General features: G+C 57.4%; 1 protein-coding gene across 1 annotated transcript in view; it reads left to right on the forward strand.

Annotated features, from left to right (window-relative positions):
* The first annotated feature begins 449 nt into the window (after positions 1-449).
* Positions 450-26,807, forward strand: part of MEGF8 (multiple EGF like domains 8) — a 40,120-nt gene continuing 13,762 nt past the window's right edge. The window contains exons 1-29 of the mRNA XM_047077987.1: positions 450-1,281; positions 5,967-6,130; positions 6,386-6,592; positions 7,541-7,721; positions 7,801-7,889; positions 8,403-8,818; positions 9,241-9,386; positions 9,512-9,634; positions 11,731-11,885; positions 12,194-12,313; positions 12,666-12,810; positions 12,891-13,054; positions 15,782-15,982; positions 16,368-16,568; positions 17,029-17,265; positions 18,164-18,282; positions 18,365-18,496; positions 18,594-18,707; positions 19,013-19,261; positions 19,772-19,971; positions 20,262-20,472; positions 20,571-20,820; positions 21,357-21,489; positions 23,401-23,648; positions 23,739-23,849; positions 24,020-24,138; positions 24,495-24,702; positions 25,244-25,424; positions 25,963-26,126. Of these exons, the coding sequence (XP_046933943.1) occupies positions 1,095-1,281; positions 5,967-6,130; positions 6,386-6,592; positions 7,541-7,721; positions 7,801-7,889; positions 8,403-8,818; positions 9,241-9,386; positions 9,512-9,634; positions 11,731-11,885; positions 12,194-12,313; positions 12,666-12,810; positions 12,891-13,054; positions 15,782-15,982; positions 16,368-16,568; positions 17,029-17,265; positions 18,164-18,282; positions 18,365-18,496; positions 18,594-18,707; positions 19,013-19,261; positions 19,772-19,971; positions 20,262-20,472; positions 20,571-20,820; positions 21,357-21,489; positions 23,401-23,648; positions 23,739-23,849; positions 24,020-24,138; positions 24,495-24,702; positions 25,244-25,424; positions 25,963-26,126 (5,175 nt within the window). The 5' untranslated portion in view covers positions 450-1,094. The remainder of the gene's footprint in view (positions 1,282-5,966; positions 6,131-6,385; positions 6,593-7,540; positions 7,722-7,800; positions 7,890-8,402; positions 8,819-9,240; positions 9,387-9,511; positions 9,635-11,730; positions 11,886-12,193; positions 12,314-12,665; positions 12,811-12,890; positions 13,055-15,781; positions 15,983-16,367; positions 16,569-17,028; positions 17,266-18,163; positions 18,283-18,364; positions 18,497-18,593; positions 18,708-19,012; positions 19,262-19,771; positions 19,972-20,261; positions 20,473-20,570; positions 20,821-21,356; positions 21,490-23,400; positions 23,649-23,738; positions 23,850-24,019; positions 24,139-24,494; positions 24,703-25,243; positions 25,425-25,962; positions 26,127-26,807) is intronic.

The following is a 26,807-nucleotide window of genomic DNA, read 5'->3' on the forward strand; positions in this document are numbered from 1 at the left end:
TGGACCCCAGTGTGTCCATCTGTGAAATGGCATTTGGGGAGGGGCCTTCACGTTGGCCCAGAATCTGGGAGAACTGAAGATATGAATCATCTAACAGAACCCTCTTACTGCGCCGCTCCTTTATCTTCACCTTCTCTTCTCCAGTCAGAGCTAGAGGCGCCCTCCAGTGGCACGAGCTTTGCTCAACCACCTGTACCCCGAGTTTGGGTTACAATTTTGGCACTGCGCATGTGTGATTCTCTCTTCGCAGGCCAAGGAGGCCACTGCTGCGCACGCGTGTGGGAACAAATGGGCGGGGAAGTTTCCGGAAGTCTCCCTTTGTGGAGGGGTGGGGTTGGATGCTCTGCAGTCCTCCCAGGGCCGCTCTGACCTGCGGCTCCGCGACTTCTCGTCTCCTCTCCATCTTTCCTCCCACAGCGGCCGCTCGGCCCCCGCCCCCTCGCCCTCCCAGCGGGTCTTCCCAGGCCGCTCTGGCCCGAGCGTCCCCTCGTCTCTCTGATCTGGCCCATCCGGCTCCGGAGGGAGGCGCGGGTGGGTGAGCCAGGGAGTGCGTCTATGGGGTCCAGGCCTGAGCCCCTAAAGACGGGCTCCGCCCCCGACACCCGCTCGCGCCCCGCCCCCGGCTGGAGGGGTCTCTCCCGGACCTTCCGGGTCTGGCCCGGCAAGACCCGCACCCTCTATAGAGGCCCCCGCCGGGCTGTGGAGCCCTTCGCTCCCTGGGGACCCACCCGTATATAAGGTCCGTTTCGGCCTGCAGCGGCTCGCGTCTTTTACTGCTGGACACCGTTTATGGGGTCAGCTAGCCTATGGGGGCCCGTGACTGTAAGCGACTCCCACGGTCCCTAGGGCTTGGCCCCATCCATAACGACCCCATTTACAGGCCCTTTCGTGGGTCTATAGGATCTACTCCTCGGTTTCCACAGCCCGTCTACAGCGGCGGCTCCCTTCTGGGGGAGTGCAACTCCTGGACCTCCCTGGTCTACAAGGCCATGTCGCGTCTATAGAGGTCACATTTGCAGGGCCTCGCGCCGCGTGGAGGGTCCTCCCCAGTCTTTACGGCCTGTCCCGTCTGTAAGTCAGTGCGGGAGGCGGATATGGCCCTGCGCCCGGCTCTGGCCGTGGCGCTGGCTCTATCTTTGGCCCTGCTGGGGCCGCTGTCCCCCGGGGCCCAGGCAGGGGACTGCAAGGGGCAGCGGCAAGTGCTGCGGGAGGCGCCAGGCTTCGTGACCGATGGTGCGGGCAACTACAGCGTCAATGGCAATTGCGAGTGGCTCATCGAGGGTGAGTGGGGCCGCGTGGGTCACACACTCACCCATTCGCTAATTCACTCATCTGTACACTCATTAATCCACTCACCGCATTCCCAGACTCCGGTTCTGGTCCAGGTCCTTTGCTCTGAAATGCAGCCAACCTGGGCCCTGCCCTGGAAGGCCTTGAAGTCTGGTGGGGGAGTCGCACCCAGACCCAGATGGACAATTACAAGCCAAGAGCCATCAATGAGAGATATTCTGAATAATTGTTAGCAACTCAGGCTCTGAGCCCAACCACCTGCTTCAAATTTGAGTCCCGCTTCTCAGTAGCTTTGTGAATTTGGGCAGGCAGCTTCCTTTCTCTGAGATTCGGCTTCCCCTCTCCCCAAGTGGGGATAATAATAGTACCGACCTCATAGGATTGTTGGAATGAAACGAGAACAGTATTTAACGTGCCTGGCACATAGTAAATACACAATAAATGGCATTAGAATTATGCTGCTGTTATTTTTTATTTTTTTATTAATTTTTAAATGTTTATCTTTGAGAGAGACAGAGCGTCAGTGGGGGAGGGGCAGAAAGAGAGGGAGACAATCCAAAGTAGGCTCCAAGCTCTGAGCTGTGAGCACAGAGCCTGACATGGGGCTCGAACTCACAAACCGCGAGATCATGACCTGAGCCCCAAATCGGACGCTTAACCAACTGAGCCACCCAGGTGCCCCTATACTGTTGTTATTTTTAAAGTACTTCAATAAAAGCATTTTTTGCAGTCATTCATGTGCCAGACATCATACTTGCCACTGGGACATAACAGTGACTAAGACAGCTCTAGCGATCCCTGATGACTTGGGGCTTAGAATCCAGTGGGGAAGACAAAACACATGAATAGACAGACAGTGACTGACCAGAGAGGTTGGGACTGTGACAGAGGAACCCCTGGAGCCTGGGGGAGCCCAGAAGAGGTATCTGGCCTGGTGGCTGGGAGAACAGAGAGGGCTTCCTGGGGGAGGACATGTCTGAGCTGAGCCCTCAAAGACCAACAGGAGTCAGCCAGGAAAGAGGAAGAACATTCCAGAGGGAAACAGTCTATGTAGAGGCCCCATCACTATCTTTATGGGCTCTTAGTCCAGTGGGAGAAGCAAACTCACCCCCAGGGAATGGGAAACCCAGAAGACATCTGACTTAGCTTGGCCTATAGCTCAGATCAGAGGCATGTGTAGGAGGGAACCGAAGGGTGTTCTAGGCAAGGAGAATAGACCATGTAAAGGCCTGGAAGTAGGAGGGTGTGACGCTTTTGAGTAACTAGGACACAGAATAGACAAAGAGTGAACTAGAGGGTGGAGGACCTTGTGGTTTTGAGCTGTACCCTCAAGGGCAGTAGGGAGGTGGAAGAGAAGTCCAAAGGCAGTGGCCAGAAAAGTCCCGGAAGGCCTTTCGGCAGGGGATGTAGAAGCTGGCCTCCAAGGAGAGAGGGGTCCCCCAGAGGAGGTTCTGGGCAAAGGCCAGAAGTGTGATGGCCCAGATGATGCAGGGCCTCCCTTTGCAGGCCGCAGAGCATGGTCTTTGCCTAGGGACACTGGGGAGGTGTGGGAGGGTTTTGAGCAGGGAGGGACATGATCTGATTTATATTTTAGATCTCTGTGGCTATTATATGGGGTACGGATGAAGCATGTTTCTTGGGGATGAGTGTGTCTGTCCCCAGCTTGGGGGCCATTCCTGTCTGGGGGTGTGGGTGAGCACAGAATGGGAAGTACGTGTTCTATGTATACATGGTTTTCTGACCTTCAGGAGTGCCAGCCTGGTCGGGGATGGTAAGGACGGATGCAGACATTCATTCCACGAGACAGGAGGAGGTGCAGAGGTTGGGTAGATGGGTCTAGGGGGATGAGAGTATTCTCTTGGGGGTCACAGAGGAGGAGGAGCTCCTGAAATAGGGTTCTGAAGCATGCGTAGGAGTTTACGGGGTGAGAAAAGGGAACAGAAAAGAGAGGCTGGTGTGTCTCTGGAGCCGCGTCTCGGTTTGTCTGGTCTGGCTGGACTGTTGGCTGAGAAATGAGGGCGCCACAAGCAGGGGAAGAATGGCCTTGAAAGTCATGCTGAGCATTAATGGGGAGCCACAGAAGGATTTTGAGCAGGATTTTGAACCTCTGGCCAAGTGGGGGTGGATTGGAGACTTGATGTGCTTCTTTCAGGAGGGAATGAGTTCTGAACTGGGGTGGGAAGGGGCAGAGAGCACTGAGGCATGTTTGGGAAGTTTCACCAGTGAGACTTGGGGATCAGCTGGCTGGACGTTGGGAGTAGGGAGGAGTCCAGGCAACTTCCAGATCCCCCTTGATCTCTCGTGCTTCCCAATGCCTATCACCTTTGAGAACCAACATGTTCCCCCATCTTTTAAACAATAAGCAGCTGACCTATTTCCTTTTGTACGACACTTACCCTTTATTGTAACCAGTCCTCATAACATCCTCCTGAATGAGAGGCATTCTGCTTTTGAAAAGCAGGGGGTTTGGGGGTCGGATTTCTGTCCAGGATGCCATGGGGATTGGGCCCATGATGGGTGGAAGAGGGAGATCTCGAACTTAGGGAGGAACTTGGAGAAAGCAGATGGTGACTGGCCTCTGGCATGCCCTTGACAAAATCACTTGTTGTGATTCTGGGAACCAAGCTTATATTTTGGTTGAGGCTGGCAAGCTCTGGGGGGACTGGTTGCCTGGTCTGGCTGAATCGTTCTTCATTCCCCAGACCACGGTTTGGGGTCTGTGTGATGTTCTCAGGGGCTCTGGTCCGAGCCTGAGGGAGAGCTGCCAACTTTAGTATTCTTTCTTTTGTGCATTTCTTCATTCCTCCATCCAGTGTTTCCTGAGCCCTTGTTCAGTGCCAGGTCCTGTGCTGGGCAAGGTCAGGGAGGTACCCCAAGATGACTTAGGCCCAGGCCCTGTCCTGTGGGTCTCCCCAGCTGCAGAAGGGGCAGACCCAGACATAGATGGTCCTGGCTCAGAGAAATGAGACTTATAATGGAAAGTGAGAAGGCCAAAGAGAGGCACCTAAGCCAGCCAGGGGGCATCAGGGAAGGCTTCCTGGAGGAGGTGGGGAGGTTTGCTGGTACGAAGGGAATATGTGCTCCAGACAGAGGGAGAGGCTTGTGCAAAGGCCCTGCTCCTGACGGAGTTGCAAGCAGTGGGGTGATGTGAGACAAGGTGAGGCTTCGAATGGTAGCTTAGGGAGCTGAACTTTCTTCTGGGGATGGTGGGGAGCCATGGAGGGCTTTTGAACAGGATAGGGCCAGGGCCAGATGCGAAGTTAGGATGATCTAAGACCCTTGTCAGGGCAAGACAGGAGGCCGAGGTGGAGGCTGAATCAGTGGTCCTGGTAAGAGAGGATGAGGCCTAGGCAGGCATGTTAGAATCACCGTCTTGAATCTTCCCACCAGCCTTGGTGGGTGGGGAGAGTATCTCCATTTTACTTCGAGGAAACTGAGGCTCAGAGAGCCCGTGGAGCGAACGCAAGATCACACAGCTAGTGAGTGGTGGGTGAGCACCTCCAGTATGCTGATGAGTGTGGTGAGGGGCTGGCCCAGGGTCCCCCAGCAGTTCAGGAGCAGAGCTGGAACCCAGGTCTAGTTTCCTGATCCCCCTAGTGTGAGATGTGGGATGAGAGAACCTTCTGGAATCAAGACCTGGCAGAGAGCAAGAACAGTGACAGTGGCTAGGGCAATGGCACTTACGAAGCGCTAGGCCTCTCCTGTGGTCATAGTTGGATGTCAGCGGGGATTACAGTCATCCAAACACTCACCTGGGCCAGACGTCCAAGAACGCTCCCTCACAGGGCTGGCGGTTGCTGGTGGCCAACAGCTGGAGGCTCAGCTGGGGCTGTCAGCTGGGATGCCTGCACGTGGCCCCTCCATGTGGCTTTGGCTTTTTCATAGCTTGTCTCTCTGAGGCTCTTCCCAGATAGAAGGGGCAAGGAGTCAGTCCTCACCTCTCAGTGATAGGAGTGGCCAAAAAGTTTGAATCTACCTCAGCACTGTTATAACCCCACTTTACAAATGAAGGAACACATCCAGAGAGGTTAGCCCAAGGCCACACAGCTAGTAGCTAGTAAGTGGCAGAACCAAGATGTGAGCCTGGGCAGTCTGGCTCAAGTCTGTGACTTTAGCCACTACAGTAAACAGAGATGAGACCTGGGCGGGGGCCGAGAGGATCTGTGGTGCTCCAAGGTTCAGCCTTTGTCCATGGGGCAAGAAACTGGCCCCTTTGTTTGGAGTTCTGATCAGTTCTGGAACGGGGGACCCTCCCAGAGGCCCTTTTCCACCCGGGAGTAGGCTTTTCTGCTCAGGCCTGGACCCTGCCCCTCAGGCTTAGTGTCCGAGGCTCAGAAATAAACAAGAACAACTCTGTGTGACCACGGGGATGGGGTTCTTCTCTCTGCACTTCAGTTTTCCCATCTGAATGGTGGGAGGTGTTCAGCCTGGTATCAGGAGCCCTTTCCAGGGGTGATACTGTAATTCCTTCTCTGGCTCCTGGCCCTCTTGCTGTCACAGGTCTGACCTCCCTGGGCTGTGAGACCAAGAGCCCCTTGAAGGCAGGGCTCAGGTCTGACTCCCCTTTGGGTCCCCAGCGTCATGTGGAGCAGGGCTTGGTGTTCTTGGCTGGGCTGCATGGAGGCCCGGGGAGAGGGTCCACATCTGAGCCCAGCCCCTCTGTTCTCGCTGCCCAGCCCCAAGCCCCCAGCATCGGATCCTGCTGGACTTTCTTTTCCTGGACACGGAATGCACGTACGACTACCTGTTTGTGTATGACGGCGACTCTCCCCGAGGGCCCCTGCTTGCCAGTCTGAGTGGCAGCACTCGGCCTCCGCCCATCGAGGCTTCCTCAGGCAAGGTCGGTGTGGCCGGACCGCGGGGCTCTGGCCGGAGGTCTAGGTGGAGTTTGGAGGAAAGGGCGATAGAGACGCACAAGGAAACAGATGGAGAGGGGCGGAGGCAGCCAGAGAGACTTGGCATCAGACAGGACACAGGGACAAAGAAGGGTGGAGAGAGACAAAGACAGGAGGTGGGGACTCCTGGGGGGGATGGGGACAGGAGCGGACCCCCTCGCCGTCCAGTCCCTGGAACCCTGCCCGTCTTGTGCCTGCAGATGCTCCTCCACCTCTTCAGCGATGCCAACTACAACCTGCTGGGCTTCAATGCCTCCTTCCGCTTCTCCCTGTGCCCCGGGGGCTGCAGCAGCCACGGGCAGTGCCAGCCCCCTGGCGTGTGCGCCTGCGAGCCCGGCTGGGGGGGCCCTGACTGCAGCCTGCAGGAGTGCCCGGCCTACTGTGGCGGCCATGGCACCTGCGCTTCGGTGAGCCCAGCCCCCGCTGCGTCCCCCTGGGGCCCTGATCTGTGACCACACCTACCGCCCCATCTCCTGACTCTGCCCCTGCCTGAGACCCCCCTGCCACTCTGCCCTCTCCCATGACAGCAACCCCGCCAGGGACCCTCCCGTCACCCACAGTACTCCCCTCTTCCTTCCACACCCTGCCCCACCCCACCTTCATCTGGAGCCCCTCTTCTGCCTGAGCCCACTCCCGTCCTGCCCGTGACCTACCTTCCACCTGTGAACCCACCTGCCTTCTGCTTGCCAGATGCTACTCCATCCCCTAACCCAGGCACTCTGTCTGGCCTTGGGCCCCCAGCCCCGACTTCTTCTTCTTCTTTTTAAATGTTTATCTATTTTTGAGAGTGCACAACCAGGGGAGGGGCAGAGAGAGGGGCACAGAGGGGGACAGAAGCACCTCCATGCTGACAGCGAGCTCGACGCGAGGTTTGAACTCACGAACTGTGAGATCATGACGTGAGCCGAAGTTGGGTGCTCAACTGACCGAACCACCCAGGCACCCCCTCCAGCCCCACCTTCTGACTTCTGACCACTGACCTCGGGCCTCAGACTGAAGTCTTCCAGCCCAGGCTGACGTTGACCTCACCACTGTGCTTCTTCTCCAACCTCTCCTCTTGTTGTCTGTCCTCATTTTCCTCTCCGGGTCCTTCTGTCTTTCCCATTCCCCTACTTTTGTTGGTCTGTCTGCTTTTTTCTACCTCTCCTCCTCCCTCTTGATGTGTCACTGTGTCCCTTTCTTTCTCTGTCTGTTGGCCTGTCTCCTTCCTATCTCACTCCATCTCTCCTTTCCTGTCCATCTTTTAATCCTTCTCCCTTTCTACCCCTTATGTCTCACTCTGGCTCTGGCTCTCCTCCCCCGTCTCTCTTTTTTCCTCTCTCTATCCCTGCCTTTGTGTCCTGTCTCCCCTCCAGCCCCTGGGACCATGCCGCTGTGAACCTGGCTTCCTGGGACGCGCCTGTGACCTGCACCTGTGGGAGAACCAGGGGGCTGGCTGGTGGCACAACGTGAGTGCCGGGGACCCTGCCTTCTCGGCCCGTATTGGGGCAGCTGGTGCCTTCCTGTCCCCGCCGGGGCTGCTGGCTGTTTTTGGAGGTGAGCAGAAGGGGTGTGTGTCTGGCTCCAGCAGCCTGCAGCCTGTGGCCAGGGCTTGAGGCCATCTCCCCTTCCGCAGGCCAGGACCTCAACAGAGCCCTGGGTGATCTCGTCCTGTACAACTTCTCTGCCAACACCTGGGAGCGCTGGGACCTGAGTCCTGCCCCGGTATGGACCCCGCCTCGCCCCTGCCCTGCTCAGAGGTGCCTGTCCACTCTGTGAGACCCAGCCAGCCACCACCCCACCCCCAACAGAGCGACACCCTCATCCCACACGTCCCCACCCCTGCAGCTTGATACAGGCCCACGTACTCCTCCCGGTACTGCTTTTCTAGCTCTAATTTCCTTTTTTCTTCCTTTATCTCCTCTTCTGCATCTTCTTCTGTGGACCTCCTGTCTCTTTCTCTTGGTTTCTCTCTCCGATTTTGTCCCTGCCTCTTGGTTTTCTGCTCTCTCTTGGACTCTGTATCTTCCCTCTGGGCTATCTGTCTCTCTTTTTCTCCGCCATCTCTGTTTCTTGCCTCCTCTGTCTCACCTCTGTTTTGTATTTGCATGTGTCTGTCTCTCTTTCCTCTTTGTGTATCTCTGTCTGTCTTTCTCTGTGTCTCTGTCTTTTCCTGTGTCTCTGTCTCTGTTACTCTTTCTGTGTGTCACCATCTGTCTCCCGGTCTGTTTCTCACAGGCTGCCCGTCACTCCCATGTGGCTGTGGCCTGGGCCGGCTCCCTGGTGCTCATGGGTGGTGAGCTGGCTGATGGCTCCCTCACCAGCGACGTGTGGGCCTTCAGCCCCCTGGGCGGGGGCCACTGGGAGCTGCTCGCACCACCTGGCTCCAGTTCCTCGGGGCCACCAGGCCTGGCAGGTCACGCCGCCGCCCTAGTGGATGACATCTGGCTCTACGTGTCTGGCGGCCGCACCCAGCACGACCTCTTCTCCTCTGGCCTCTTCCGCTTCCGTCTCGACAGCACCAGTGGGGGCTACTGGGAGCAGGTGATTCCAGCAGGCGGGCGGCCTCCTGCCGCCACGGGCCACTCCATGGTGTTCCATGCCCCCTCGCGCACCCTGCTGGTTCACGGTGGACACCGGCCCTCCACCGCGCGGTAAGTGACCTGCCCTGCAGGGCCAAGCCTGTCCTGGGCCTTCAGTCTTTGCTGGTCTTCGCCCACTGATGTACTTCTGCAGTCATTCGGTCACTCACTAGGTCATTCAGTCCCTCACGTGCCCGCCCGCTCACTCATTCTCCATCCCTTCGTTCACTGTCTTGGCCAGTCCCTTCCCACACACTCCCACCCATCCATCCCCTCAGCCACACCCTGCTTGGAGGGCCAGCCCTGGCTAGATTATGCACGGAACCCAGTGATGAGCCAGAGCTGTGTCCTGCCCAGCAGGAGCCTCTCGTCCCAAGGGGACAAAAACCCCGTCACAGCTGGTCTCACCCTGGGTGATCTCACAGCTCTTGAGAGCCCAAGGGAGGGAGAGAAGCCCTTCTTGCCCTGAGCTCCTCCCCTGCCGCTCCCTACAGGTTCTCTGTGCGGGTGAACTCCACAGAGCTCTTCCACGTGGATCGGCGCGTGTGGACCACCCTGAAGGGCCGGGATGGGCTCCAGGGCCCACGGGAGAGAGCCTTCCACACAGCCAGCGTCCTGGGCAACTACATGGTGGTCTATGGTGAGGAGGCTCCCTGATCCCGCCTGCCTGCCAGGGCCCCAAGCCCGCACTGAGCTGAGGCTCCCTGCACGGGTGTCCCCACGTCCGCCAGGCTTGCCAGCTGTGCCCCTTTCCTCCTTTCCTAGGGGGCAACGTGCACACCCATTACCAGGAGGAGAAATGCTATGAAGATGGCCTCTTCTTCTACCACCTGGGCTGCCATCAGTGGGTGTCGGGGGCTGAGCTTGCCCCCCCGGGAACCCCTGAGGGTGAGTGGCCCGTCTGTTTTCCTGAGGGGCTTCTGAGAGTTGCGCTTCCCTGACAGTGAATCTGGGCTTCAGGCAGGAGCCACCTCGGTCCTTGTAGGGTGAGCCAGACGTCCCTCTGGAGCTGGCTTCGGGGGGCAAGCCTGTGCTGGAGGCAGGACAGGGGCACCGTTGCCATGGAGACCGGAGGCAGTTAGAGCAGCGCAGGTCTAGGCTCCAGTCCAGGTTTTACCAGTTTCCAGCTGCCCCAGCGAAGTGCCTACCTACAAGGGACCTTTTCAAGGTCCTGTAATGAGCAAGTGGCAGAACCAGGATGGCTGTCCCCAAACAACCATCTATGCAAAAATATCATTTAATCACCCCATGCCTCAGTTTCCCCATCTGTAAAATGGGGATGACGGTAACACTTAACCCACTGGGCTGTTGTGAGAATGAATTGAGATGGCTCAAAGATGGAGACAGCCTAGCGAAGAGCTCAGTATGTTGTCTTGTACAGTCAGAATCCGGCCCCAGGGCTTACCTGGGAGGGGGGGTGGAGAAACCTTCAAACTCATTGAATCCGACTACTTTGAGAATCAGAAGAAAGCCACAGGCCCTCTCCTCAGAAAGACGCTTGTAACACAAACTGGGCATATTATTTCAGGGGGCTGTGGACTTCTAGGGGGCCCATCTATTCTCCCCGCCCCCCCTCCCCCCACAGAAGAATGAGGACAGAGAACAAGCATAAGGAAGGGACATTGACACTTAAGGAGTAGGCTGGGTGAAGGGTTCCCCCACGGAACCCTATTTGACCATCAGCAATAAAGCCTTGGGCTGGCATTCGAGGCCTTGAATCCAGGGCTCATCTGCCTGTCCCTGTTTCTCCTTTAGGCCAAAGGCCTCTTCCTCCTTTGTAGTTTGCAAGCCCCCAGGCCAAGTCCCACGTGTTTACAGAGCATACATTTCCGTAAGAGGGTGAGGGATCACCGATCACTGACCACTTACACATCAGTCAGGACCCTTGGCTCTAAGTGACCAATCCAACCCAGCCAGCTCGAGCAAAACCCAAGTTCTTGGCTCATGTGAGTGAAAACTGGCTTCAGGCTGGTCTGGATCTGGGTGCTCACGTGATGGCATCAGCTAGCCCTTGTTTGAGCTCACTTCATTCTGTGGCAGGTTTGTCATTTGTAAATGGTCACCAGCAGCCCTGGGACTATATCTACTCCTTTGAAATGCCCAGAGGGAAGGGGCGCCTGGGCGGCTCAGTCGCTTAAGCGTCTGGCTCTCGATTTCCACTCAGGTCATGATCTCGTGGTTCGTGAGATCGAGGCTTGTGTCAGGCGCTGTGCTGACAGTGCAGAGCCTGCTTGGGATTCTCTCTCTCTCCCTCTCTCTCTGTCCCTCCCCTGGTCGCACTCTCTGTTTTTCTTTCTCAAAGTAAAGAACATTAAAAAAAAATGTGTTTAAAATGCTCAGAGGGAAGAGGGTGCCTCTCTCCCAAGAATTGAAGGAACTGGGTCCTATTCCAGAACTTATCACTGACACTGATGGGCCTGGGCTAAGCCCCACTGCTGCCAGAGGCAGGGTCAGCTCAACTTGAGCCTGTGGACTCTAGTGGGAGAGGGTGGTTTTCCAGAGGAAAATCAGAGTTGTCACCAGAAGGGAGGCTGGTGCCAGATAGACAATACCAGGAGAGAGCCAGGCACCCTGCCTCGTGGCTCCCTGAGGGCAGGAGGACAGTTCCATTTACAGAGGAAGAGACCAACTCAGAGAAGTTGAGTCTCTTGCCCAAGGCCACTCAGCAAGTTAGTAGTTGATCCATGACTTGAGCCCAAGTAGGTGGTAGACATAGGAATCGAAGCCAAGTTTTTCTGACCCCCAAGATCGCGCTCTGTCTTCAAGGTGGTTTGCACAGTGGTGTGGAAGCTCTGGCAGGTGTGGGGCCAGACATGCTAGGAGGGCTTCCTTGGGCACGCTGGGTTAAAGCAGGAAGTAGCAGGTTGGGCTGAAGCATAGGAGAGTCGGGTAGTCCTCTGGACAAGGGAGCCGTGGTTAGAGGGACAAGGGAAGACTGGTTAGAGTCTCATGTCCTTGTTGGGGGGGGATCTGTATTCTCCTAGGCCGAGCAGCACCTCCCAGTGGTCGATACTCGCATGTGGCGGCTGTGCTTGGTGGCAGTGTCCTGTTGGTGGCTGGGGGGTACAGTGGCCGGCCTCGTGGGGACTTGATGGCCTACAAGGTGCCTCCCTTTGTGTTCCAGGCGCCTGCTCCGGACGTGAGCACTGGGGTGATAGGGAGAGGGCGGCTGGGAAGGAGGTAGCATGGTTCCCATGGATGAGGGAGAAGGGTGGGGTGGGTCCCTGGGAGAAGGACTGGGGTCCCTAGGGATATGAGAGGAGGGAGGTTGGTCCCCAGGTTCAAGGGGGGAGGAACGGAGGTCCCTGGGGCTGAGGGCAGAGCAGATAGGGATCCCCAAGGTGCTGAGTGAGCAGTGGAGGCTCCCCGGGATGACCACAGGGAGTGGGGATGAGGGAGCAGGCTCCAGGTCTGAGGAGCCCCCTCTCCCACTCCCCATCTCTGCAGTACCACTTAGACTACTGCTCCATGTACACGGACCACAGCGTCTGCTCCCGAGACCCTGAATGCAGTTGGTGTCAGGGGGCCTGCCAAGCTGCACCACCTCCTGGGACCCCGTCTGGGGCTGTGAGTGACCGTCCCAGCTCTGTCTCCTAGTGCAGAGACACGGCCGTCAGCGTCTCCCTCTGTCTGAACCAAGCAGAGAAGGACTTTCTCTCACTTGGGACACTTGTTTTCACACCTAAGATTGGCATTCCTGACCCCTCAACCTCTGACCCCTCCCAGCGCTTTTGAGCTTGTGACCCTGTCCCCAGATCCCTTAGCTCCTGTCCTGTTGCTCTTCCTCATTCCAAGTGGCTTTCAAGTCCCTTCTCTAATTTCCTGGCGCCTTCCACCCCACTACTCCTGAATCTACAGTCCTTTCCAGATCCTTTAAGCCCCTGTGGACAGTAACCCCTGTCCCCTCCCCTCCCTGTAGTGTCCAGCTGCCAGCTGCCTGGGCCTGGGCCGCCTTCTGGGTGACTGCCAGGCCTGCCTGGCCTTCAGCGGCCCGACAACTCCTCCCCGGGGGCCCGGCGCTCTGGGCTGGTGCGTGCATAATGAGAGCTGCCTCCCTCGGCCTGGTGAGTGCCCATTGGCAGTGTGGGAGGGGGCGGCACAGTGCCCCATGCTGACCTTCCTCCCCCCGCCCCGGTCCTCACAGAACAGGCCCGCTGCCGAGGGGAGCAGATCTCAGGCACCGTGGGCTGGTGGGGGCCTGCACCTGTCTTCGTCACATCCCTGGAGGCCTGCGTCACCCAGAGCTTCCTGCCTGGCCTGCACCTGCTCACTTTCCAGCAGCCGCCCAACGCCTCCCAGCCCGACAAGGTGGGGAGCCAGGGGGTGGGGCCCAGCGTGGAGTGTTGAAAGGTCTGGTCCTAGGGTTTTCGTTTTTCAAATGGTTCTATACAGCTCTTGTGTTTGCCTCATAAGTCTCTACATTCAAGGGTCCGATTTTTAAAAATTGTGCTAAAACACACAGTGTAAAATTTTACATAGTGTAAAATTTACCAGCACTGATATTAAGCACATTCACAATATTGTGCAACTATCACCACCTGGTTCCAGAACAGTTTTGTTACCCTGAAGAGAAACCCCAGATCCTTAAGTAATCCCTCTCTATTCCCCCTCTCCCCCTGGCCCCTGGCCAGCCACTAACCTTTTACTGGTTAGTGGTTGACAGTCTACTAACTCTGGATTTGCCAACTGTGGATATGCCTTATAAATGGAATCATACACGTTGTCTTCTGTGTATGGCTTTTTTCACTTAAAGTAGTGTTTTCAGTGTTCATCCATGTTGTAGCATGCCTCAGAATTTCGTTCTTTTTTATGGGTGAATGATATCCTCTTGTATGACTGTGCCAATCCATTAATCAGCTGATGGCTGTTTATACCTGTTGGCTATTGGGAATAGTTCTGCTGTGAGCATTCATGGATAAACCATTTTGCATACATATTTGCTTTTTTTCAACTCATTTTTTAATGTCTATTTATTTTTGAGAGAGAGAGAGAGAGACAGAGCGTGCATGGGGGAGGGCAGAGAGAGAGAGAGAGAGGAAGACACAGAATCTGAAGCAGGTTCCAGGCTCTGAGCTGTCAGCACAGAACCCGACATGGGACTCGAACTCAGGAGCCGTGAGATCATGACCCGAGTTGAAGTCGGACACTTAACCCCCTGAGCTGCTCAGGCGCCCCCATGTTTGCTTTTAAAAAATATTTTATTTTTTTTAATTGAAGTATAATTGGCATACGATATTATGTTAGTTTTTAACGTAGAAAAGAATGATTTGAAATTCGTATGTATTGCAATAAACACCTATTGTCAGCTCTTTTGGGCTTATATCCAAGAGCAGAATTGCTGGGTCATATGGTGATTCAATGTTTAGCTTATGCAGGAACCACCAAATTGTTTTCCGCAGTGGCGACTTCTTGATTTTTAAAAGTTGTATGGTGAAAAAGTCACAGTGATGTAAAAAGTTGTTAAGCAAAAAGGGTCTCCATCTATCCTGCTCCCTATCTAGAGCAGTATGGGAAGCTCTCCCTAGCATCTCCCCAACTTAAGACCACCCTGACTCTTCCTGGAAGATCCATTTGGATTTCTTTTATATCCTTGCGGAGTCTGCCTATTTAGATACATGTGAATGTGACATTGAATTATTTTTCTTTCTTGCACAAAAAGTAATATTCTTTTATTTATTTTTTAAAAAAAATTATTTATTTATTTTGAGAGAGAGAGTGAGCGAGCACACGCACTCGCACGAGCAAGAAGGGGGCAGAGAGAGAGAGAGGGAGAGAGACTCCCAAACAGGCCCCCCGCACTGTCAGTGTGGAGCCCGACTCGGGTCTTGATCTCACGTGAGATTGTGACCTGAGCTGAGATCAAGAGTCAGACACTTAACTGACTGAGCCAGCCAGGTGATCCTTCCTTTTATTTCTTAATTATTTTTTTTTTAATTTTTTTTCAACGTTTATTTATTTTTGGGACAGAGAGAGACAGAGCATGAACGGGGGAGGGGCAGAGAGAGAGGGAGACACAGAATCGGAAACAGGCTCCCCAGAGCCTGACGCGGGGCTTGAACTCACGGACCGCGAGATCGTGACCTGGCTGAAGTCGGACGCTTAACCGACTGCGCCACCCAGGCACCCCTCTTAATTTTTTTTAATGTTTATTTATTCTTAGAGAGAGAGAGAGCCTGAGTTGGGGAGAGGCAGAGAGAGAAAGAGGGAGACAGAATCTGAAGCAGACTCCAGGCTCTGAGCTTTCAGCACAGTCAGGCTTGAACTCATGAACTGCAAGATCATGACCTGAGCCAAAGTCGGACGCTTAACCGACTAAGCCATCCAGGAACCCCATTCCTTTTGTTTCTTAACATATCCTGGCAAGCTCCTTAGAATTTAGAAAACACCTCATTTTTTTGTTTTGTTTAAAGCTTTGTAATAGTCCATTTAGATTCTAGGGCCCTAGTGCTGCAGTTTATTTAAACAGCCTCCCATTGACGAACACATGGGTTATTCCATTCTTTTGCAATTATAAAACACACGCTAACAAATTACGTAGTGTGTCTGTCACTTTGAATGTTGGATCTGGACCCTTCTTTTTTTTTTTTTTTTTTTAACTTATGTACTGGTTTGTTGTATAACAGAGAACACGTTACAGAGGGCGAGGCCCCGAAGGGCTGTGAGCGAAGGAGCTCTGTCCTCATGGAGCTGGGGTGCCACCCCTCGCTGGCGTGGATGTGTTCACTAACCTGGAAGTTCTCCAAACCCTGTAGTTAAGGGACTTAAAAAAAAAAATCTGGACTCTTTAAGGGTTTAGGTGGAAAGGTGAACTGTCAGGGAAGAGGCTCCTGAAAGGTCTGGGGTCCTGGATTTTACTGAGAGAAGTGATGAGCAGAGGCCGGGACCCTGTTGTCTGTTGTCTGAGTTGAAGTCCCAACTCAGAGTGCCCCTGGCCTCGGTCTCATGTTTCATAAAATAGGGAAGGAGGTTGGGTGTGGACACCGAGGGGCCATGCAAAGAGACACTCACACATCCCCTTCTCCCTGGCTGGCACAGGTCCTGATTGTCCGCAGTACGACCATCACTCTGACGCCCAGCCCAGAGACCGACGTGTCCCTGGTCTACCGTGGCTTCATCCACCCACTGCTGCCAGGAGGGCCCGGGGGGCCGGGGGCTGAGGATGTAGCTGTGTGGGCCCGGGCCCAGCGTCTACATGTCTTGGCCCGGATGGCCCGTGGCCCTGACACAGAGAACATGGTGAGGGTGCTTGAACGTTCAGGGGGGCTGCTAGTTATAAGTATGGGGGCTGGGGTATATAGTGCCAGGGTAAGACTAGGGAAAAATCAGAGGCATGGGATATATCCTTAGTGGAGGGAGGCCCTGGGGTTTTCAGTTATGAGTGGAGTTTGGGGGGAATTTTGAAGAAGGTGGGGAACGTCTGAGTTATTAAATCCGATTTCCCTGAGGTGGGTTGTTGGAGGGTTTAGGGGTTCACAGGGGTTCTTGGGGTCTAAGGAACTCTGAGGCCCTCTTCCCAGGATGGAGGTGAGTGCTAGGTGGGTTTGGGGCTCTTGGAGGTTTCAGGGGTTAGGGCGGCACTGGAACATTCTGAGGTCCCTGTCTGTCCCCCACCCCTACCCAGGAGGAGGTGGGGCGCTGGGTGGCTCAGCAGGAGAAGGAGACAAGGCGGCTGCAGCGCCCGGGGTCTGCTCGCCTCTTCCCACTGCCTGGCCGGGGCCACAAGTATGCGGTCGAGATCCGGGGCCAGCTCAATGGCTCGGCAGGCCCTGGGCACAGTGAACTTACCCTGCTGTGGGACCGGACCGGCGTGCCAGGTGGCAGCGTGAGTACCCAGGCCCTGGCCTCTGACCCTTCACCCAGGCCCTGACTTCAGTTCCCCAGAGCTTTCTGAATGTCAGAGCACAAATTCTAACCCTCTTGACCTGACCTCTTACCCCTTGACTCTTGAACTCTGGGCCTCACCTTGAGCCCTCTAGGCCCCGACCTCCGACCCCCAGACTCTGACCTGATCTCACATTCTGACTCCTGCCCTGACCCCACTGGCCCTGACTTCTGCCCTCTCTACTTTGACCTCTAATCTCTAGATTCTCTCAAACCCTGATGCCCTCTTGTCTGCTCATCCTAAATCCTGACTTTCTACATGCTGAAGTTCTCAACTTGGTCTGCAGACACTGAAGTCTGTAGCCCCAAACCCCCAAACCCTGACCCCCACCCCCGACCTTGACTCTTGCCCTGTGACTCGGAGTGTGGACCCCTGATCCTAACGTGAGCACTTCCCGCAGGAGATCTCCTTCTTCTTTCTGGAGCCTTACCGCTCTTCAGCCTGTTCGTCCTACTCCTCCTGCCTGGGCTGCTTGGCGGACCAGGGCTGCGGCTGGTGCCTGACCAGCGCCACCTGCCACCTGCGCCAGAGCGGAGCCCACTGCGGGGACGACAGGACCGGCGGGTCCCTGCTGGTGCTCGTGCCTGCCCTCTGCCCGCTCTGTGAGGAGCATCGTGACTGTCACGCCTGTACCCAGGTGCCTGCCAAGCCACAGAGGGGAGGTCTCGAGACAAAAGCAGCCAAATCGGGCGACTGGGAAAGGGGGAGGGCCCCCTGGAGTTGGTACGGGCATCCGAGGGGTCCCCCTGGGGGCAGTGGCAGGAGGCAGGTGGAGCTGTTGTCTTTGATCTACAGTTGAGAGCCGGGTGGGGAGCAGAGGAGAGGGGCTGGAGAATGGGCTCCCGGCAGTCAGGACTCTCTCTGTTGTCACTGCCAGAAACCCAAGTTGGTACCTCCTTACCAGAGGAGCATTTATGGGCTCAGGCTCCAGGGTCCAGGAGTAGGTCTTTAGGCCTGTGATTCAGACCGTGTCGTCAGGCATCCACCTCCCTTCATTCTATACCCTTGCTTCCCTGGAGGTTCATTCCTCAGGGGTTGCAAGGGATTCACAAGGGCTCCAGACCGTTGTCGCCCCCACTCAGCTCCCCGAGTCCTAAGTGGAAGAGAGCAACTTTCCGTCCTCACCCCACTCTCGCCCCCCCAGTTCAACATAAGTCCTAGAAGGACATTTCACTGGCTCTGGTTGGGTCTTGTGCCGACTTTCAGACCCGTCTGTGAGGCTGAGGGGGAGGACGTGTGGCCCTGTCCACATCTGAACCTTCAGGATAGATCAGCCCTATCTGGACCACACGTAGGGGTTCTGTTGCCCCAGAAGGCAGTGGCTGTTGGGAAGGCAGTTCCCATGGATCTTCAGCCGTGGCTGGAGGGGAGAGTCTGGAGAGGACGGCAGTTGGGGAGGGACGTGGGCTTGGAGGGGTGGTCTGGGGGGTGGGTGGTTGAGGGAGGCAGCTGCTAGTTGAGCTGGGGACGGAGCCTGTGCTGGCAGCCCAAGGGAGATGGCTAAGCTGGGCTCTTCCTCCTCCTCAACTCCCCAGGACCCCTTCTGCGAGTGGCATCAGAGCACCAGCCGCAAAGGGGATGCAGCGTGCAGCCGGCGGGGCCGGAGTCGGGGCGCCCTGAAGAGCCCAGAGGAGTGTCCCCCGCTCTGCAGCCAGTGAGCCGCCTGGGCCCAGGGAGAGGGTATGGGGAGGGTTTGTGGGGGCCGGTTTGACCCTGTCCCTGCTCCCCGCCCCCAGACGCCTAACCTGTGACGACTGCCTGGCCAACTCCAGCCAGTGCGCCTGGTGTCAGTCCACCCACACCTGCTTCCTGTTCGCTGCCTACCTGGCACGGTACCCGCACGGGGGCTGCCGTGGCTGGGACGACAGGTACAGTCTTGTCAGGGTGGCGGGGCTCCCAGAGAGGAGAATGGAGCCGGGGGGAGGGGGGGGCGGTGGGACGCCCACCACGCCTGTCGCCCTGCAGCGTGCACTCAGAGCCCCGGTGCCGGAGCTGCGACCGCTTTCTGACCTGCCACGAGTGTCTGCAGAGCCATGAGTGCGGCTGGTGCGGCAATGAGGACAACCCCACGCTGGGACGGTGAGGCAGGGGACAGTGAGGCCAGAGGGTGGGGCGGGGGATGCGGCTCTCCTTCCGCCCTAATTCTAATGGCCTGTTTCTCTGCTCCTTCACCTTTTCTCTGTTTTTCTTCCCTTCCCCTCTCTTTCCGGTTCTCTCTCTTTTCTCCACTCCTACCCGGGCTCTGTGGCTCTTTTGTTCTCATTCTTCCTTCTTGTCTTTCTGTTTCTGTCTTTCCTTCTCTCTCCCTTTCACTGTCTCCCTGTCTCTGTCTCTTGTTTCTCTCTGTTCCCACCCCCTTCTTCACCTCCTGCCCCCCCCCCCAGGTGCCTTCAGGGGGACTTCTCGGGGCCTCTGGGTGGGGGTAACTGCTCCCTGTGGGTGGGGGAGGGCCTGGGGCTGTCTGTGGCCCTCCCTGCCCGCTGGGCATATGCCCGCTGTCCAGACGTGGACGAGTGTCGCCTGGGCCTGGCGCGGTGCCACCTGCGGGCGACCTGCCTGAACACACCCCTCAGCTACGAGTGTCACTGCCAGCGGGGCTACCAGGGCGATGGCATCACATACTGCAACCGCACGTGAGTGGGTGCGGGTTTCCATGGAGATGTCGCCCCAGGGCTGGGGCACGTGGAGATGGAGGGAGGAGGTGATCATGGTGCTGGGGTGCCTCCCTGGAACCAGCATCCCCAGTGAGCCCGGGGTTTTTACCTTGCAGGGTAGGCCCTCATTAGAGTGATAGGGTCCCCAGTGTGACACTAGTTACTGTGGAGACGGGTCATCCATGGACTGCAGGCCATAGTCTTCAGCGTTGCCATGGAAATGGAGGAGGACCAAGTTGAAAGGGGTTTTCACAGAGAGCAGATCACCAGTGGTGATACGTGGTTACTATAGAGACAGAAGTTACCACGTGCAATGGGGTTACCTTGGAGACAGGGCCGCCTACGGAGCCCAGGACCGTGGAACAGGCAGTCGCTTGTGATGGCGTTGCCGTGGAGATGAGAGATGATGGGTTGGAATGGGGTGTGTTGGGGGGTGCCTTGGGGGCTGAGGGCCTGCCTAGCCCTTCCATGCTCCTGCCACGCCCTCAGGTGCTTGGAAGACTGTGGCCACGGTGTGTGCAGCGGCCCCCCTGACTTCACCTGCGTGTGTGACCTGGGCTGGACGTCAGACCTGCCCCCGCCCACGCCCGCCCCGGGACCCCCCGCGCCCCGCTGCTCCCGGGACTGCGGCTGCAACTTCCACAGCCACTGCCGCCGGCGGGGGCCTGGCTTCTGTGATGAGTGCCAGGGTGAGCGGCCACATCCCCACCCCCGGGGCCAGCTCCAGTTTCCTTTCTCTGCCTGGGCTTCTGGGTCTCCTCTCCCAGCTGTGGATCCCCCTGTCCCATTGCCTGCTTCTGACCCCAAACGGTTTCAGTGCCACCCCCCATCCTGGGACTTGGCTATTCCTCCCCAGTCTGGGCCCCTGCTTACCTTCCTTTGAAGCAGCCAGGTGGGGTCAGGGATCAGCTGAGCCAGTTGTCGGGCCCCTCCTGCCCTTGCCCTGACTCTGTGTCCCACCTGCTGGGGCCCCCCACAGACTGGACGTGGGGGGAGCACTGCGAACGGTGCCGGCCCGGCAGCTTTGGCAACGCCACGGGCTCGGGCGGCTGCCGGCCCTGCCAGTGCAACGGGCATGGGGACCCGCGCCGCGGCCACTGTGACAACCTCAGCGGGCTCTGCTTCTGTCAGGACCACACCGAAGGTGCCCACTGCCAGCTCTGCTCCCCCGGCTACTATGGGGACCCTCGGTGAGCCAGGGGCCAGCCAGGTGGGCCAGGGTGTGGTTAGGGATGTGGTAGGACAGGGCAAGGCTGGTCTGACGCTGTTCTTTCCTCCGTCTCCCCAGGGCTGGTGGCTCCTGTTTCCGGGAGTGTGGGGGGCGTGCCCTCCTTACCAACGTGTCCTCAGTGGCGCTGGGCTCACGCCGGGTTGGGGGGCTGCTGCCTCCAGGCGGTGGGGCAGCGAGAGCTGGGCCAGGCCTGTCCTATTGCGTGTGGGTTGTCTCAGCCACCGAGGTGCTGCAGCCCTGTGCCCCTGGGACCCTGTGTCCCCCCCTCACCCTCACCTTCTCCCCCGACAGCAGCACCCCCTGCACGGTGAGTAACGAGGGCACCAGAGTTCAGGCCCATGTTTCCCCCACCCAGTCTGAATCCTCAGACAGGCCCTGACCCTACATCCCTTTTTCTTTATCTTTCAAACCCTAAGCTCCCTTCCTCAGACCCCAGACCTTCATTCCTAAGCCCACAGACCCTCCCATTCCCCAGATCACCTCCTACTTCCTGAGTTCCACCCCCGTTCCCCATTCCTTGGTCCAGGCATGGTTAGTATCTGTACAATGTGTGTGTGCCAACTCTGGCCAGTAGGTAGGGGCTGCCAGGAGCTGGGCACCGAGAACGAGGCTCCGTGCAGAGTGCCTGATCCATCGATTAGCCATGTCTGCTGTGAGCTTGGGAGGGGAAGGGTAGCCTCCGTGCCACAGTTTGACAGTCTGCCCAGAAGTTTCAAGCAGCTCGTTTCCCAGTCTCAGATTGCCCTCTCCTTTTGAGCTCCTCCTCCTCCCCAAGCGTCCCCAAGCGTCCCTCTTTCTCAGCCTTACTGTCCTGATCCTTCACTCTGCATCCTTCACTTCCAGCTGAGCTATGTCCTGGCCTTTGATGGATTCCCGCGCTTCCTGGACACTGGTGTCGTCCAGTCGGACCGTAGCCTCATTGCTGCCTTCTGTGGCCAGCGGCGGGACAGGCCTCTCACTGTGCAGGCCCTGTCTGGTATGGTGGCTGGGGAAAGCGGGACCCTGTCCTGGACTATGGAGCCCTTGTCCCTGTACCTTGCTCCCTGGGGTGGGCTCAAGACCCAGCCCAACTCTGCCCCTGACTTCCTGGGTGATGCTGTCCCTTGCTACATCTGGGCCTCAGTTTCTTCAGCTGAGAAGCTAATAGGATTGCCCTGGCTGGGCTGCTTCTCTGAGAGAAGGCCCGTGTGGGACAAGTCTTTGGGGTACGCAGAATGTGGCTGGCGTGAAGGCCCCTGACTGTCTCCTCAGCCTGGTGGTTCTCAACAGGGCGGGGGTGGGGGAGGATTTTGCCCCTTGGGCCATTTGGCTAAGTCTGGAGACATTGCGATTGTCACGAGTGCTGCTGGCGTGTCACGGGTGGAGGCCGGAGATACGGCTGTGCCTTCTGCAGCGCACAGGATGGCCCCCCACAACCAAGAATTACCAGGCCCGTTACATCAGCAGTGCTGAGAGGTTGGGAAACCGGCCTTGTCTGATGGAGTTGCGCTAAAAATAATTTGTTACCTGTGGCGGCTGAAGGGCCCGAGTTTGGAAATACTTCCTGTTCACGTTGTAAATCGGAGTGGTTCCGGGTCTGGAAGAGAGGGCAGAGTGGTAGTTGGCCTGCTGGGGACTGCACGCGACCCCGGAGCCCTCCACAGAGAGCAACTAGAGCTAGGGGCCCTCGATTTCACTTCACCCAGCAAATGTGTACTGAGCACCTTCAGTGAGCCCCACCCGAGCTGGGTGCCCGGGGCATACAGCAGGACAAGGGACGCAGGTGGGGAGGAAGAGGGTAACAAACAGCATCAACACATTTTAGTCAGAATAGTGATACCTTTGCTAAGGGATGAGAGGAAGCAGAAAGGAGGCACCTGGCCTGTCTGGAGGGTTGGGGAGGGCTTTTTTTAGAGGTGAGATTTCACTTGAGGCCTGAAGGGGGCGGTGTGGGAGAGGGAGGAGGGTTCTTCTCCAGGCTCTGGAGGCCAGAAGAGCAGGTGCCCAGGCCCGGAGACGGAGACGCAGTCTGGGGACCCGCCCTGCTAGAGCACAGAGGGCTGGGAGAGTGGGAGGCCTTGAGGTCAGAGGGCCTATGGCATCTCCACTGTTAACATAACTTTATCAAGGCATTATTATTATTATTATTTAAAAAATGTTTTTAATGTTTATTTATTTTTGAGAGAGAGACAGAGCATGAGCAGGGGAGGGGAAGAATCTGAAGCAGGCTCCAGGCTCTGAGCTGCCAGCACAGAGCCCAATGCGGGGCTCAAACCCACGAACCGTAAGATCATGACCCGAGCCGAAGTCGGACGCTCAAGTGACTGAGCCACCCAGGCGCCCCTTATTATTATTATTTTAAAGTTTATCTGTTTTGAGAAACAAAGGAAGAAAGCGTGCGCATATACAGGGAAGGGGCAGAGAAAGAGAGGGAGAGAGAGAATCTCAAGCAGGCTCCACACTGTCAATGCAGAGCCCAATGCGGGGCTCAAACTCACAAACCGTGAGATCATGACCTGAGCGGAAACCAAGAGTTGGATGCATTAACCGACTGAGCCACCCAACGCCCTCCCCCCCCCCCCCGACATTACTTACACCCATGAGGAATTCCTGCCCCTCTCCCTCACCACTGATCTATTCTGTAAGGAGACTCGGTCTTAGGTCAGAGCTGTAGGGAGCTGTGGAGGGTTCGGAGCTTGCCGGTGATGGGGTTGGGATTGGAATTTGATGGGTTGGATGAGGGAGAGAGTGTGCAGGGTGCAGAACAGCTAAGCATGGCAGTGATTATAAGTTACAAGGAGTGCCTTCCTCCTCTGCCCAGTTACACTGGATTTTCTCTAAACCTGGGGGTAGAGCAGCGTCCTGGAGCCCAGCCCTGCCACAAGTCTCTGGCCTCTCTCCCCCACAGGCCTGCTTGTCCTGCACTGGGAGGCCAACGGCTCCTCGTCCTGGGGCTTCAACGCTTCCGTGGGCTCTGCCCGCTGCGGGTCAGGGGGCCCGGGGAGCTGCCCTGTCCCCCAGGAGTGTGTGGCCCAGGACGGGGCCGCAGGTGCTGGACTCTGCCGATGTCCTCAGGGCTGGGCTGGCCCCCACTGCCGCATGGCTCTGTGTCCCGAGAACTGTAACGCCCACAGCGGGGCGGGGACTTGTAACCAGGTATGGGGGGGCGGGGGTGGACAGGACAAGCCGTGTGGGACAGGGGTGGTGGTCAGGGCTCCCTCTGAGTCCCCGTCTCCTCTTCCCCAGAGCCTGGGTGTGTGCATCTGTGCTGAGGGCTTCGGGGGTCCTGACTGTGCCACGAAGCTGGACGGCGGGCAGCTGGTCTGGGAGACCCTCATGGACAGCCGCCTCTCAGCTGTGAGTTGTGGATGCCACTCCTGCAAGGAGGTGCCACACAGCCTACTTCCTGGATCATTGCCCCCCCCCCCCCCGCCCAATTCCTGGGACCAGCCCCCAGACCCCACATGCAGCCTGATACTTTATAGTGATGTTAGCCTGACCCCTCCTGTCCCCATCTCCACCCCCAGGACACTGCTAGCCGATTCCTACACCGCTTGGGGCACACCATGGTGGAGGGACCTGATGCCACCTTGTGGATGTTTGGGGGCCTGGGCCTGCCCCAGGGGCTGCTAGGAAACCTGTACAGGTGAGGGATGCCTCCGGGAGGTGGGATACCTGAGTGAGAGAAGGTCACCTGAGGAGATGCTGAGATGTCTGTCACATAAGAGTCCCTTCGGGGGCAGAAAAAAACCACCTGGTGTAAAACAACAAACAAATCTCTGCAGGCAGACATCCCAAAAGATGATGGGGCACTTGTCACAGGAGGCTCATCTCAGGGTCTGGGATACTGTTTTGGGTGGTGCTACCCCGGGTGGGGGGGATGGTAAGATGATAGGGGGTCACCCTAGGGGATGTTGGGATAACTGTGTGTTGGGGGGGGGTCACCCCAGAGGATACTGGGATGACTCTAGTTAAGACTTGGATTTTGCACCTTGGCTCCAGGTACTCCGTGAGCGAGCGACGGTGGACACAGATGCTGGCGGGAGCCGAGGATGGGGGCCCGGGCCCCTCCCCTCGCTCCTTCCACGCGGCTGCCTATGTGTCCGCCGGCCGTGGTGCCATGTACCTTCTGGGGGGACTCACGGCCGGGGGTGTCACCCGCGACTTCTGGGTCCTCAACCTCACCACCCTGCAGTGGCGGCAGGAGAAGGTGAGCCTGTCTCCTTTCCTCCAGCCCCCACAGTCCATCTCCAGCAGGGGTGACCAGAGCCACTCCTGCCGTTTCACCCCCAGAGGATGTAGCTCCCCCCTGCCCCGCCCCTCCGGGCTCCAGCACAAGTCCTAAAGTTGAAGTTTACTAGCCATCCTCGGTCACGCTGTATTCCCAACCCAGTCCGTGGCCAAGCGGATGTGATCCTCCTGTCCGCTAGGCGGGGACACAGCCCACTGTGTGGAGCGGGTACAGTCAGCCCCACACAGCCAGAGTGAGAGAGAAGAGCAAGGGCTTCCAGAAGAAACACCAGGCTGCCCCTACCTGCGTCAGTGACCCCGAACAGGCAGAAATGACTCGACGCCCATGCACACCTGCTGAGACCAGGCTGGGCATGTTGGAAGCTTGGGGTCTGACCGGCTCTGGGCAGCTCAGCACCTCCTTAGCAGCTCAAGGAGGGTGTCAGGAGTTCCGAGTCTTCTACCTGCAAGATTACCCCTAACCCCCTGCTCCCTGGTGACCTCTGCCCTGTGTCCCCCAGGTTCCTCAGACTGTGGACTTGCCAGCAGTTGCCGGTCACACCCTAACTGCCCGCCGCGGCCTGTCCCTGCTCCTGGTGGGCGGTTATTCCCCCGAAAATGGCTTCAACCAGCAGCTGTTTGAGTACCAGCTGGTGACTGGCACCTGGGTGTCCGGAGCCCAGAGCGGGACACCCCCCACAGGTCAGGCTGGGGACAGGGAGGGCATAGCACCTTGGACACCTGGCCATCCAGGGCTCTGTGTAGGCTCTCTGTCCACTGCCACACCCTATGGTCACTGTCCCTTATAGCTGGTTGTCTCCCTGTCTTCCCCCCCATGCCCACCAGATTCTCAGGAGACCACCTCTTGGGAAGTTCAGTCTCTCTCTTTAGTCCATGATAAGCTGCCCACCTTCTGCCCCATGACACTGGGCCATCATGTTCCTCTCCCAGGGCCTAGATCACCGCCCCTCAGGTATTCTTTTCCTATCTCTCCTCTTCCATTCTTTGATTACTGCCCTCCAGGACATCCAGGTATCCCGTCTCCCTGTCTTCTCTTGCCCAGGGTCTCTAGTGGTTGTCCTTTCAAGCCGAAGGGGGAAGGAGGGGTTGAGCAGAGCTCCTAGGTGGTGTGGTCACAGGAAGGGGAGCCCAGGGAGGTGTGGCAGGGGGCGCTCCTAATCACCAGCCCTTCCCCCCCCAGTCTCTGCTTACTCATCCCCCCCCCCCCCGCCCCCGCCAGGTCTCTATGGTCATTCTGCCGTGTACCACGAGGCCACTGACTCCCTCTACGTGTTTGGGGGTTTCCGCTTCCACGTGGAGCTGGCAGCCCCGTCCCCTGAGCTCTACTCCCTGCACTGTCCTGACCGCACCTGGAGCCTGCTGGCCCCTTCCCAGGGGGCAAAGGTCAGGAAAAGAGTTGTACACAGCTGGGTGTAGGGGGGCAGGAAGGAAGGCCCTCCCTTTCCAGTGCCCCATGGCCTGGCTCAAGCCTGGGTTCCTCCCTCCCTCCTTTCCAGTCCCCTAGACTGGCCTGTGGCACCCCACATCTCCCCTTCTCCCATCACTCACTGAGAGGGAAGAATCCTAGACCAGGAGGTCAGAGGCCTGGGTTCTGCTCCAGCTCTGCCCCTCTCTTGGTGTAGCCCTGGCAGGTCCCTCTACTTCCCAGCCTCCCCATCCAAAAAATCTGGGACTGAGGCTACTTGAACCTCCTGCATTCAAGGCCAAAGGAGATAGTATGTGGGAGAAGGCGGACCCTGGATGTGCTGGTTAGAGACAACTGAGTGTTCCATCCGCAAACATATTTCCAAACCCTTTTTGGGGCCTTAGCCTCACCCCCAGGGTACCCCCAGCCCAGCTGGCAAGGTCACACAAGAAATGTGGGATTCATCTTAAGCAGCCAGTGCCAGGTTCCCGGGGAACAGGGCATGGGGGTTCGGGGAGTTCGGGGAAGGGAGATGGCCCTGGGGGTGCTCTGAAGAGTGAGGGAGGTTTCCTGGAGGAAGGAGCTGAGATTTGAAGGAGATTAGGGGTTGGATGGGCTGCTGGGGGCTGAGGTATGGGGTTCAGGGTGGCAGGTGGGCT

This window comes from Lynx rufus, unplaced genomic scaffold, assembly GCF_022079265.1.
Source record: "Lynx rufus isolate CCGP_SWC_20201006 ecotype Redwood Valley unplaced genomic scaffold, mLynRuf1.p SCAF_16, whole genome shotgun sequence".
NCBI lineage: Eukaryota > Metazoa > Chordata > Mammalia > Carnivora > Felidae > Lynx > Lynx rufus.